The sequence below is a fragment of the Calypte anna genome, chromosome 2 (assembly GCF_003957555.1).
Source record: "Calypte anna isolate BGI_N300 chromosome 2, bCalAnn1_v1.p, whole genome shotgun sequence".
NCBI classification, from domain to species: domain Eukaryota; kingdom Metazoa; phylum Chordata; class Aves; order Apodiformes; family Trochilidae; genus Calypte; species Calypte anna.
This window is the reverse complement of record NC_044245.1, coordinates 86843905-86858246: the sequence shown is the minus strand read 5'-3', so window position 1 is coordinate 86858246 and position 14342 is coordinate 86843905. Positions and strand designations below refer to the sequence as shown.

Here is a 14342-nt window from a genome sequence, read left to right as displayed (position 1 = left end):
GAGTTAACTTCTCAGCCATGGCAATGTTAACTCAATGAGCAGTGGGATGCTGAGCACACTCCCTTGTCTATAAAGGCTTCACATGAGGAAGGGAAGAGACACATAGCTCTGTCTCCACAGGTCCACAAATTCTACACCTCTGTCCCTGCCATTGGCTAGAGTTATGTTTTGTATGGCATCACCAATACGAGGTACAGGACTGTCCATGACCACAAGGCCACTAATGTCTCCCTTCATCTAGTAACACACCTGAAAAAACCCCCCAAAAAACCTGCATGCTGGGAGCTGTTGGATGATTCCTTACAAAGGTGAGGTACTGAAGAAGGAGAAAATTCTGTCATGTTCCTGCAGGAGACCCACAGGAATCCAACTAGGAATTTTAGCTAGAAGGGAAGTGACTTTATCAACATCCCTGGTAGAATGCTGACTCCATCCTTCCTGGTCCTTTACCTGAAGGTCTTGGATTTGTTGAATCTATGCCTTGTGGCATTCTCTGTTCTTAACACCCACAGCCAACTGGGCAAGGAGTGCAGCCTTGGCAGCAGCCGTGTCTTGGTAGTCAGACCCAGAATCTTTTGCTTGACTGCATGGGAGAGAGCAGCTGGAACAGGAGAGATGGATTTGGAAAGGAACTTGGTGATCCATGCCTTTGCAGCAGGTTTCAAGTCACCTGTAATACTGCCAGGCCCCAGGGCATATATCCAGCTACATAAGGAGATGAATCATGGCATGCAGCATCGGCCGTTCCTTACCAGGTATCCCTTTTCCAGTACCAACCTATGATGTGACTGCTCATACAAGACTGTCCCATACATTTGATCATCCTTCCCTTATCCTTTTCTAATTCTAGTACATCCTTTTTTGAGATGCAGAGACTGGATATGTACTCAAGGTGTAGGCAAACAGTGAATTGATGCAATGCCATCCTCATTCCCCAGTCATTCCTAACGTGATTTGCTTTTTTGACTGCTGCTAAGCACAATGTTTGTTTCATGTAAGCTCAGGAACTCACTCCTGAGTGGTACTAATCAAGCTCAAAACTCATCTTTTCACATGTGAAGCTAGGAATGTGTTTCATCTCTGTACCATAATTGATTTATCAACATTAAATTTCATCTGTCTAGTAATAACTCATTTGCTCAGACATATAAAGTTCTGCTTTTTTCTTGCCTGTTTGTATCATCCTGCTTCATTCTGCCAGCAAATCTTGCCACTTACTGGTTATTGACAGTGCTTCTGGGTCATTTATTAAAGTTATATAATAGAGGGTTAAGTGGAACTCCAGTGGGGATCTTCCTCAGCTGAAAGAACCAAGCATTTATCCCTACATCTATCTCCTCTAACAATAATATGCCTGTACCAGCATCTGTATTCCGTGTTTTTGAAAATTCAAGTAGAATAGATCAACCAGATCACTATAATTTTCATTTCTTCCCAACCCTCCATAGTACTCCAAGAGTTTTCTAAGGCAGGATTCCCTTTTATGGGAGCAAAGTTGATAGAGCAACTTTTATTTCTCCCAGCATCAACTAATCCTATCTTGTTATTTCTACAAATTTACTTGAACAAACATCAGGCTTTGAGACCTACAGTTCCTCAGTATTCCATTGCAACACCAGACTGCCATCAAGTTTGCTAACATGAAGTCTTCAGATACCAAGAAAAGTTTTGAATCTTTGAGTAGGAGGTTACGCGCTGCCACAAGCAGTGTGTTTTCTTCGTTCACCGGTTTGATGAGAGCCCCTGGGGCCAGCCCATCAGTTATTTTTAGGGTTTACTCTTGTTTGTCTCCACCATAACCACTTCCCCATTGGCTGTTATTTCAGACAGATTTTTATGATTCTACAAGGGTTTCCTTGAAAAGGAATATTTCGGATTTATTCCTGGTGTGATCTACCTTAGTAAAGTCTCAGGAATCACTTAAAAACTTCATCAACACCTTCAAAACTTTATCCAACACCTACCTGTGCTGTAGCTCACACCATCCCAAGCCTCCTCGAACTACACAGCAAGAATTATCCATCCAAAATATGCTACCAAACTGTCTGAAAATACAAGCCTAAATGTCTGGCTACAAGCGGCCCCTCACATTCCTGGCAGCCAATTCTAAATCTCTGCTTCCTCACACCCGCCCCAGCCGTGCCCTTGCCCCCTGTCCCGCCCCGGCACTCCCGGATCCCGCTCCCTCACTATAAAGGCGCCGACAGAGGGAAGGAGCCGGAGCTGGACAGCGGCCTCTGCGCCGCCCCACGCTGGGGCTCGATGGCGGCGGGGCACGGCAGCTGGGAGACAATTTAGCGAGGCCGTTTTCCTTTCAAATAACACTTTTTAATTTACCATTATTATTGTTTCCTTCTTTTTTTAACAGCAGCTCCCTAGTGCCCGCATCATAGCGTAGCGGTGCGGGAGGGAGCGCAGCGCTGCGCGGTGCCGCCCCCGCTGGCGGCGTGCTCCCTCTGCACAACATGGCGGGCGCGGAGCCCTTCGCGGAGGTGGTGGCCGCGCTGCGCGGCTGCTACGCCGAGGCTGTGCCGCTGGAGACCTTCATCCGGCGGTTGCGGGAGAACGGCGCCGGGGAGGCGGAGGTGCTGCGGGGAGACGACGCTCCCTGCTACCGCACCTTCGTGGGAGAATGCCTGGTGTGCGTCCCCCGCGGCGCCCGCCCCATCCCCCGGCCCCTCACCTTCCAGCAGGTAGGAGGCAGGGCGTAGGGGATCGCCCGCTCCCACCTCCATGGGGCCCCGGGCGGCTGCAGCAGCTCAGCCCTCTTCGAGGAGCGAGCCCTTGCCGGGGGCTCGGGCGAGCACCCTGCCCCGGAGCACCAGGATGGTGTCCTGGGGCTCCCCCGGCGTCCAGCGGCAGCGGTCAGGGCTGGTGCCGGCCCCGGGGGGCCCCAGGGAGGGCGCGGAGCTCAGGCGGTGGTTGTTGGCAGGGCGCTTCCTGTCCTCCATGTGTTTGCGGGGATAGCCGCCCTTCGCCCCTCGTGGCCGGGCTGGCCCCCTCGGCTTCGGCTCCAGCCAGCGTGGAGCACTGGGGGGTCGCTGGACCCCTCCCTCTTCAGGGGGAAGCGAGGGCGAGCAAAGCCTTGGTGCCGGCCGGCGGATAACAAGGAAGGGTCCGGGCCCTTGAGGCTCGCCGGCCCTCGGCTTCCACTGTGGGGTAAGAGCGACCAAACCAAATGTGGCCGGGGAGCAACTGGAAATGAAAAAATGCTACTTTCCCACTGAGAGAAGTTAAAGAGGAGGGGGGAAAACTGCTCACGGGTCGGTGTTGAAGCAGAAGAAACTTTTCAGAGAAAAGGCGGCGTTTATCTCGCAGCTCCTGCCTGTGTGAGCCAAACCGTGCTACGGTAGGAAACAAACTTTGCAAGCTTGTTGAGCGCGTTTTAGAATTATGGGCAGAGGCGTGTAGTAGTTGGACTTTTTATGTAAAAGGAAATGGAGGCATCAAGAAAAATCAGCATTAGTTCCCTGGAGGTTCGAGCCTGCATGAGCACGTATCTACCAGTACGTGAAGTATCTACGGGCTGAGTGACCTGAACGCCTTGGAGTCTTGGTTGCTGAGGAAGCTGAGGGGAGCAGTGCGAGGTGTTTCCTGGTGTATGAAAACCAGGATCAAAAGGGCAGACCTTACAAAGACTTCCTTAAAGTTGTAGGCCCACACTGCTTGTGTTACACATGAAAATCTCCCTTTCTGGGCATGGCACTTGTGGATCGTTAATACTGCTTCAAAAGAGATTGGAGCTGAAGCTGATGTCTAGGGTGGTGTATCTTGTGTGGCTGTTTATTTAAAGCATATGTTGTGGCTTATGGAAGAGCCAGTGACAAAAGCTAATTTTCTTTTTTTCTTTATTTCTCCAGTTATCTAGTCAGAGTGAAGTCATCACAAGAGTTGTTCAGAGACTGTGTGAAAAAAGGAAGAAGAACGTTCTGGCATATGGATACTCCGTGCTGGATGAAAACAGTTCTAATTTCCAAATCATGCCATCTTCAAATATATACAGCTACCTACCCAATACCGCAACAGAAACGATGCGTATCAGCGGCCTCTGGGAAACACTGCTGAGCAGGATAGGGGATGATGTGATGATGTATTTATTGGAACACTGTGCACTCTTTATGCTGGTTCCCCCTAGCAATTGTTACCAAGTTTGTGGGCAACCAGTTTATGAACTTATGTCACATAATGTAGACCCATCCCCAGTGTTTGTTAAACAAAGGTTTTCAAAGCATAGACCTAGTAGATTGCTTGACTACATGCAAAGAAGGCTTGTGTTTCACAGGCAGTATCTTTCAAAATCTTATTGGTGGAAATGCAGACAAAGACTTGAAGCTAATATCTCCAGCATGGGAAATAAAAAAAATAACAAGACGCAAAACTTATTGTCCAGCTACCGGTATTCTGTAAAAGCTGTTTCTAAAGCAAGCAAACAGATCAGAGTGGTTACTGAGCATCTGGAAAAACAGAGTAGCTCCAGTTTGTGTTTGTCAGCTACAGCACCATCTTTAAAAAGGAAGTTTGATAGGGAACAACTTGAAATTCCAGCTAAGAGAGCAAAATTAGAGGAGAAACAGAAAGAGGAAAGGGCTTATACTCTTACTCCTGATGTAAACCAAAGTAATTCCAAGAGATATGGAACTGGGTATGTAGCATCACAATCTGTAAGCCTCATTAAAAGAAAGCACATTTCTCAAAGAAGTAACACTGATATGTCTGGTTCTTCTTTAGTTCACGCATCTCATGATGGGAAGAAGTGTGTGACAGGTGAAAGATCTTTTCTGCAAGGAGTTCAGAGTAAGAAACCTTTAAAGTCCAGCGCTGAAGTGCAAGCAGAATCCCGTAGGAAAGGAGTAGAGATGCATGTGTGTAAATCTCCACTGGATTCTGCACAAATCAAACCCAAGGAGGTCATTTCTTCACAATGCAGAAGGCAGGAAGGTCACCTAGCTTCCTTGGGAAAGAAGTTGCCAAATCTACTCTTGCGCTCTGCAGTATACATTGACAGGAAGCTGCTTCTGTATTCTAGCAGGAGTTTCCAAGAATGTTTTCCTAAATCATTTTTACTGAACCGCTTGCAGGGCTGTCAGGCAGGTGGAAGACGGCTTATAGAAACTATATTCTTAAGCCAAAATCTTACGGAGCAAAAGCACAACCAAAGTCTACCACACCACAACTGGAAAAAGAAGAGGTTGCCCAAACGCTACTGGCAAATGAGACACACATTTCAGAAACTGTTAAAGAACCATGGAAAGTGCCCTTACTTAGTTATCTTGAAAAAAAACTGCCCTGTCTGGATATCTGAAACCAGTGTGAGAAAAGCCGAGTTGCCTTCTCGGGCAGCTTTGCCCGGGGAAGCAGAGGTTCACAAGCAAGCAGAAAAGTTTGGGAAGCAGCCAACTACTGCTGCTGTGACAAGCAGCAGATGTGAATCTGGTTGCACTGATGTGCCGGGCAACTTACGGGCGTCTCTTGCGAAACGGGTGCTTGAGAAGTCACAGAGTGAGGAGCGAAGCCCAGGAGAGGCGTGTGATTCAGCCCTTGGGGCACTCCTCAAGCAGCACAGCAGCCACTGGCAGGTGTACATTTTTGTGAGGGAGTGCCTGGAGCGGGTCATCCCCATGGAGCTCTGGGGTTCAAACCACAACAAGTGCCGGTTCTTAAAAAATGTGAAAGCGTTCATTTCCATGGGGAAGTTTGCTAAGCTTTCATTGCAGGAGTTGATGTGGAAGATGAGAGTGAATGACTGCATGTGGCTTCGTCTAGTCAAAGGTACTTACATTAAAGTGTTAAGTGGTGAGGGTGTGTCATGTCCAACTGAGGCGGGTTAAGGTAAGGTACAAGGTGTCAGATGAGTGGTGTTCACTTTTACTGTGGAAGGTGAGGGTGTTGAATCTGGGTTCAGAGTTGTTGGGTTTATGGTAATAAGCGTAGTTGGGAGAGCAAACTTAGTACTGTTTGTAATTGATGGTGGAAGAACACTTAAGCTTGTCTTCCTTCTGGAATTTGTGTTTTCATTGTTTTCATTCATGCTTTTTGTGTTTGATAGAATGGCATTTTCATAAACACGAATTTAGAACCTGAGTCTTTCAACAAAACTCTTTCCCTTCCACTGCAATCTCTGCGTTGCAGTAACTATAAAAATTCACTAAAGAATGACCTATGCATGTAAGGAGCAAATGCAGACTGCCTGTTGGTTACCATAAACCTTCAGAACTAAAGCAAACCAAGACACTTGTGTGTCTTAGGCATGTGTTCCTCAGCTACGGGAGTAAACCTTCCTCCCATAGCATGTTTCCATCCCCACACTTTCCTCCTCACATCAGCTGTGTGAGAAAGGCATAAGCATGGGACCCGTGAAATACAGGGGCTGCCTGACGTGTCACCTTTCTAGAGCCCTTTTTTGGGAACAAGAGACCCTTACTGGGCACTACATCAAGCTGCCTAGTGGGTGGTACAGAGATCACCAGACTGAGGTGTCTGAAGGCTGTCATGAGAGCATCAGCTGATTGCTGCAAATTCAGTACAGATCCTGTCTGTTTAGTCCTCTTTTCAGATTATGACAGATAAATCTGGTTTCCTTGAAGAACTCTTTCTTCAGGCACAAGCCCAGCACTTAAATCTTGCTGAAGCTGTTGTTCTTTCTTTAGTTGATTGCTGTAGGATCTAAAGCGTACAGTCGTTTTCCTGAGCTGCTCTTCTCCATCTGTACAAAGTGGATTGTGCTTCCTTAACTAGTGTGTTTGCAGTATTTATGCTTACCTAATGATGTGTTGTGATCCTACAGTTATGTGAGCTGAAAATGGTATTCCTTTTATTTAAAAGGTTTGATAAGGCTACTACCATTCTTTGTAATATTGTGAGGAAAGTAGAAAGTCTGATGTTGAAGAACAGATGGAAAAGAGAGAACATGTTGCACTTCCATAAGAAACTGTTATTTCTAGCATATATATTGAGTCTTTATTCAGAAGCAGTTTATTAAAAAGGAGTTTTCAAAATGCTGAGGAGCTAAACACTTAAAAACTTTATAATTGTAAACTTTACATTTGATTATATTCATTTAGAACATATTGTCTTAAAAAAATGTAATACCATCTTATTCTCTGGCCTTATGCCAGGGAAAGCAACACATAGGCTTGATTTTAATTTTCATGAAACAACTCTGTTATGCTCAAAGTTTAAACATATTTAATTGCTTTGCTGCACAGTAGGTGTTTGGGGTTTTTTTTTCCCAAAAGTATTACTAATGGTTTATTTTCAGTTCACTGAACCTTACTCATCATTTATGTTTGTTGTCAGGAACTTGGAACGCAAGTTGCATAGTTCTGGGACACCTGCTTTTAACATCCTGGTTTAGTTTTTATATTAGAACTGCATATTGCAACTCTTCAGTTGGAAAATATTCTAACAATCACTGGGGGTTTGTCACTGATGTTACCTGCCTTCTGTTGAAGTGAACACTGTTTTATCTCTTTATGGTAGTCTTTTCTTAGGTGCTGTAAATACATGAAAATGCCTCTGACCTGAAGTGCACCAAAACCAAACAGGATAGAGAAATGGAAACTTATTCCCGTTTTAAAAGTTTCCAGTTTACACCTTAGCTCTGTTCTGTCAGAATTAAGCTGTTCTTAACACATTTGTGCCATAATCATAGTTTCTGCAATGCAGCTAAAATAGTATTTCTGTATAATTTCTTTACATTATCCTGTTGTATTTTTTCTATATTCTACTCTTAAATTGAATTAGAAAAAGTGTTGGAAGCTGGCTAAAACTCAGAGTTGTAGCACACACTGTTTCTATTCCCCAGCCACTCATAATTAGGTAATACTGCAAATCTATTTGGCCCTAGTATGGACAATATCTAGGAGGATTTTGCATTCATAATTTTTGTGCCATCTAAATATTGTGAGTACTGATGGTCTTAGGGTGATTTTTTAGAGATTTTTTTTTCCACCGATAAGTTTTATACAGGATATCTGAAATAAAGCCTAACTCTGAATTAATTTTTTTGTAAATGGGAAATCTGAATATCATTCTCATCCCCAAGTCAGCCCAGTTTAATTTTGTCATTTTTACAGCATACTGTTTTAATTAATTTTATTTATTTTAAGTTTTATGTTGTAGCAGGCATTTTAGCTTTCCCTTCATGATAATCTTGCCATTGTGCATTAAAGATTTTGCACAGGGGAAGAAATGGAGTTACTAATGGCATTTATTCGTATCCTGCATGTCAATTTGTTACTTCAAATTAGTTTCTGTGTTTGTACCTTAAGCTTGGGTCGATCCCATTTTTTAATGCCAATGAAAATTCAAAGCAATATCTATGCAATTGCTTGTATTTGCCTTTTTTTTTCCCTTTCTACTTATCTCAACAGAAGGAAAGACTGATATGTGTGTTTTTGTTTGTGTGCTCTGTTTCATTACTAATACAAATGGTTGATATTTACTGTAATTACCTTTGAATTGTTTATTGAAGGTGATCACTTTGTTCCTGCTTATGAACATTGTTTCCGTGAAGAACTTCTGGCTAAATTCCTCTACTGGCTGATGAATACCTATGTTCTTGAGTTACTCAGATCATTTTTCTATGTCACCGAGACCATGTTCCAGAAGAACATGCTTTTCTACTATCGAAAGTTTATTTGGGGCAAGTTGCAGAACATTGGAATTAGGTAACTTTAGAAAACAAATGAAACATTAATGGAATATGTGAAAATTTCATGTTTTGTATTGAAAAGTTGCAATTCTTCTTTCATTTATTGCCCATTTATCCTCCCTTTATTTGCACAGTTTCTCAAAAGAAAGTTCAAGCTGTGATTTTAGGGTGCACAGCTTGCAAATTCAGGAATATTTTGTGTGAGAAAATGGGTTCAGGTTTAGAATTCTTTGGTAGAAGAGAAACCTTTGCAATAATCATCCATTGTGAAGATTATTTTGTTTGGCTAAGTCAATTTTTTATGCCTTTTAACAATGCGTAAAGCATAGTGACAGAATCCCCAGTAACCTTGGGAAAGTTAATGGAAAAGTCCTTAATTGCTTCAGCTGCTTTAATTGAAAAAACAAAGAAAACCAAAACAAACCTCTTCTGAAATGCTGCAGTACTGTATTCATAAGTTCATCTGGTAGCTTTGTGGGGTTTTTTTGGGGGGGGGAGTTTTGAAAGTTGGGAAATTTAAAAGCTGCAGCTCATTTTTCAGTGTGGCTGTGAAATCGTGTTGGTTTTTTGGTCTTAAAAATGCATGCCTGTATTTAAGTTGGGGCATTATTGTAGGATGAAATTTTAAGCAATTAATTGAGAAAGGCAATTTTAGTGAACAGTCTTATGCACACATCTCCACACTGCACATCTTTGGTTTTCATTATAAATATTTGGTGTCTGAGAGAGCTTTGGAACTGTGCAAATGGGCGTACTTGATGTCTTGTGTTTTAATGGCCTTTTTATATGGTGAACCTTTTGCTTTGATAGTGGTTTGCTGTTCTGCAACGTTATATGTGTGATTTTTCCCCTCTTGCCCTGCTGCTCCCTGATTTCAGCATTGATGTCTCCAGTGCAACTCTTTTGCATCTGTGTTTGCACTTACTGGGGTCTCGATCTGGTTTGCAGTTGAAGCACAAAATATACAATTTAAATTGTAGTAGTAGAATTTAATTTTCAGTCCCACATACTCTGTCTTGTCATCAAACTAATAGCCTTCGTCTTGCAAGTAGTGTTTCATGTAGTTGTAATGTACTTTAAAGGCAAAGTATCATCAAGTACTAACTTTTACATTTGGATATAATACTACGTATAGTGGATATGTGATTAAAAGAAAACATACTTTCTGTTTCAGCCCTTTTACCCCTTTTCCCAGAAAATCTCAATGTGTAAGGGCATGGTGGTCTGAACCCTAATTTGGTTTGATCCCATTTCTTCTGATTTTCAATTGATGTTTTTCCCAATTTTCAGAATGCCCCTTCTCAACTTTGCTCAGGGTGTCCCTGAACTGCACCTTATTGGAAGCTGGGGAAGCATCCCAGGGAAGTACTTTGGCATGCTTGCCAAAGGCATGCCCTAAGGACAGGGGTGACTTGATGTTGGCTACATGATAGGTAGCTATTTGGGCTTTAGTCTGACCTCAGCAGTTGTGCTTCAGCTCCACTCACAAGGCAAGGGCTTTAAGCACTCTTTTTTTTTGAGTGCAATGTGAGGTCTCCTACTAATTTACCATGCTGTGTTCACAGAGGTGGCAGGCTGCCCACTTCACATGGGATGAGAAATTGTGGTTTAGATAGAGTGTAAAACAGCTGTTTAGGGCTTCTTGTGTTTCCTTGGCCATTTCAGGACTTTCCAGGCACCATCCCTGCTTACCTCGGTGATGTTTTCTGTCACTGTTGGTGAATTGCTGCCAGAGGCTGCTGTGGCTTCCTTCTTCTCTGGAATAAGAGCATCTGGTGGCCTTAGTTGTTGTCCTAATAACTATCCTGTTCTAGGCTGTCCTAGTTCTTCCTCTTTCTCTGCTGGAGCTGCTTGTGGCAATTGCTTTCAGGAAGGCATTCACAGCCAAGCATATCCCCTGATACCTTTCCCATTCTTTTGCATTCTGCTTTGAGAGAAAGAGGATGGATGAAACAGGCTGGACTGAGCAGACCTGGACCTAACTCGTGAGCTTGCCTTACACTACATTTTCATTAGGGAGTAAATCCCCATCCTGAAGGGCTGACTGTATGAGTAGACCTTCATGTGCAAAACCCCATCCAGGGGTACAGACCACAATTATGGGAGGGAACCTGTCTGTATGTTCATCTGCTGTATGACAGAAGGTTAGAGTGTGTTGGACTTCTTGTACACAGGCATCTTTCGGTTAATTTTTAAAGTTCCACAGCCCAGATTCAAAGTAGTACTTGTTATCAACTTAAAAATTAGCATTTAGTGATCCAATTGGTTCAAGTTAGGCAGCCCATGGAATACAAAGTTGTTTTAAAAATAATGTACCCAATTTCATGATGACAGCATCTGTTTTCTAAGGACTGCACCCTCTCTACCCTTTGCCACACAGAGTAGTTGCTGAGGATTGAAAGTTCTGCAGAAATTAGGAATCTTCCCCCTTTGGATTAAGGCAGGATGTTAAAAGACAGCAGATTCATCTGGTCAACTTCCTCCGAGTTCCAATGCATCAGAGTGCCATAAGTGTATAGATGGGAGTGGGGTGGTTTAGTGGCCTCTAGATTAGTGCATGTTCAAAATCATTAGCACTGCTGTAAATGTCATGAAATAAGCAATAAATAGTGCTACAGGCAAAGTGTCATCCAATTCTACAGCAGGTCAGAGGCAGGTGAATTGTCCTTTGTCTTCACTTTCAGAGGAAGTAATATTTTTTTAAGTAGTGGTTTTGGTTTGGTTTTTGGGTTTTTGTTTGTTTGTTTGTTTTGTTATGTTTTTCTCACCTCAAATATTAACTGAAAATTGATGGGGATTTGATCATGCAGTTGTTTCTGTTGAACTGTAGTTCTTTGAGTTATCATAGTGATCCATATATATATATATGACATTTTGAAGTTCTGTAAGGTCAGGAAAGACTTCACATCATTCTAAATAATAGTGATCTCTAGCTGTGGACAAGTGTAGCTGGTTCTGCTTTACTTGGGGCTACATTTGTAGCAGGAATTTAATTCCAAAATTTGAAAATAAATCCTCAAAGTGCTTGCTCAGTAATAGCCCAACTTGATGGCCCTGGATACCCCTGTACCTTCTAGTTGTCATGTACTGTATCACTCAGATGCCGACAGTCCCAAACAGATGGATTATTATCTTATATTGGAATTGTGTTGGCATATAGAAGTGTTTTGCCTCTCTTACCTGCATGCTTGGCAGGTTTCCACCAACTGTCCAGTGTCTTTTGTGACAATGTGGCTTCTTTTGCTAAGCCAGCCTTTTGTTGGTGTGGGATGTAAAAATGTCTGCATGCAAATTTAGATTTGCATTGCCCTTCTGAAGAGATTTGAATTGTTCCACTTCACTTCTATGGGGAGTGTCCTAACCACTAGGCTGTAGGGCTTTTTGGAATGGCACATTTCATCCTTCTGAAGCAGGATGTAGGTCTTTTACATTGCAGGTAGGCCACTTTGCACTACCTCCTTCTGCCTCATTGTATGAGAGAATATTGATTTGGATAAGCTACACTGAACTGTGAATCCTGAGGGAGGTTTCTGAGGGGAAAAACACATTTCCTGGTAAAATTGGTTTACAGAGCTCACAATCTGTGACTTGGGAGCCTTCTGTTTTTCATTATTCTCTGCTCTTTGCTTTAGCTGCACAGCAGATAGGTTATTTTCAGTGATTTTACTGGATACCTAAAGGCCCTCATGTCATACCTCACTTTGCTCTAACTTTTAATAAATAGTTGGTCTCCTAAATGGTGAGATTAGAACAACCCATTAAAGTGAGCAAGGCTTTTCCCGTATCTTTTTTAACACAGTTTTCAGAACATTCAGTTCAACTTTGCTAGCCTTTCAAACTTCTGAAACCATGAGAAATATCCAGCTTCCTGTTGTCTTGCATAAAAAAAAAATCATAGCACTCAAATATACTTGGCTAATTTGTTTTTACATTTTCATTTGTGTCAATTAAGATTTTTTTTTATCTTAACTTGCATCAAGAAGAAATGTGTACTCTTACTATCATATTACATTGTTGCTAAGATAGACTAAAATGGTTATGAAATTGAGACTTCTGTATCACTTTCTGCAGAGGTTAGTATTTTTAATGGTCTTATTATGAAAAGTTTTGTTTCAGTTATGAAATAGAGATTAAATGTTTTAAATTGCAGCCTTTCCTCTTGCTTACATCAAATGTCTATTTGTGTTTTAGAAACCATTTTGCCAAAGTCCATCTGCGTGCTTTATCTTCAGAAGAGATTGAAGCTGTCCACCAGAAAAAATATGTTCCTATGGCATCAAAGCTCCGGTTCATTCCGAAGGTGAATGGGCTAAGACCCATTGTAAAAGTGAGCAGTGTTGTTGAAGCTCAAGTATTCAGCAAGGAAAGCAGAGAAAAAAAGGTTTTTATTTTTTTATTCTTTTATATAGGCTTGATGTAGGCAGCTAATAAAGTGAGTGATGTTTTTTATGCTACATAAAACTAGGTTTAACATAGTAAAATGGAACATTCAAATGGAATGATTGAATAGGTCTACCTGTTGCTGTTTAGCTTCTTTTCCCTTCCCAGTGCTTCATTTTCATTAGCCTCCAATTTCAGAGTCACATACTTCAGTTTGCAAGCCTATCTTAAGGAGATGATGCTAACAGAATGGCATGGCCTGTCAGGTAATCATGTTTTCTTTCTCTTTTCTTTCCATCCCTTGTGCTCAGGCTTGCTAACTGTGTCTGGTTGAGGTAGGCATTGGCCACCTCTGGGAGCAGAAGGAGGGAAATCTCAAGGATATTCAGTATTCTGAAGTAGCACGTCATACCTCTTTGGCACACCTCTGTTGGGATTTACCTGAATACTGATTGTGCTCATGGATCATTGACTGTGGTGCCACTGTCAACTGGGTGGGCAGAACAGTGATCAGCTGGGTGTGTTGCAGAAGAACAAAGAAGGGTGAGGAAGCTGGAGAGAGCAGAGTAGGGAGATAGGAAGGAAGCTGGGAGTTACTGTAATATGGGGACAGAACATGCAGTGCACAGAATAATCTATTTTAACAAGACAGGTCTGAACTAATTACAAAGGATTGCTAACAACTCTCACAACTCCATGAAAAAGGAGGTAGTGGTACTGTTACCTCTCTTCTCAAATGGTAGGCTGCCTCAGAGATGAGTGTCTTGCATAAAATGACCATCTTATTAATGAGCTCTGGGCTTCCAGCACAATGGGATGTAGTTTTTTGGGGGGTTTTTTTCCTTATTTTTTTTAAATTTGCATGGGTCCTCAGTTTCTTTATGTCATGGTAACAGAAGGTGTGCTTTTTGTGATAGAACAACCATCCTGAACCATCATGGGAAAGTCTCACTAAGAAGGAAAGGAGGATGATTATCTGATCTTGCTGTTTCTATTCACATTTTAGCTATAACTCTACCCTCTTGACTGTTTTTCTTAGGAACTTGGCATGTAACAAAAAGATATCACAATTAAAATTTAGGAAAGTGACTTAATTTTCAGAAATCATTCTTTTATATACTGATCAAAAACATTTTGCAGGATCCCCCAGTGAGTGAACATACCTTGTGTAAAACAGTTGGATAAGGTGTCTTAAAGGCAGTGGCAGTAGGTACATTAAACAATTTCAGTGTGCTTTAGTTTTGCCAGCTTTTCACTGAAACCTGTACTTCATTTTTCCAGTGAAAAAATAATTTTTTTTCAGATTAAT

The 14342-nt window shown here is 42.2% G+C and overlaps 1 protein-coding gene across 1 annotated transcript in view; it reads left to right on the top strand.

The window, feature by feature from the left end:
• Positions 1–2465: 2465 nt before the first annotated feature.
• TERT (telomerase reverse transcriptase) overlaps positions 2466–14342 on the top strand; it is a 30453-nt gene continuing 18576 nt past the window's right edge. Inside the window, exons 1-5 of the mRNA XM_030445046.1 lie at positions 2466–2693; positions 3861–4412; positions 4452–5769; positions 8474–8669; positions 12845–13034. Coding sequence (XP_030300906.1) covers positions 2466–2693; positions 3861–4412; positions 4452–5769; positions 8474–8669; positions 12845–13034 — 2484 coding nt within the window. The remainder of the gene's footprint in view (positions 2694–3860; positions 4413–4451; positions 5770–8473; positions 8670–12844; positions 13035–14342) is intronic.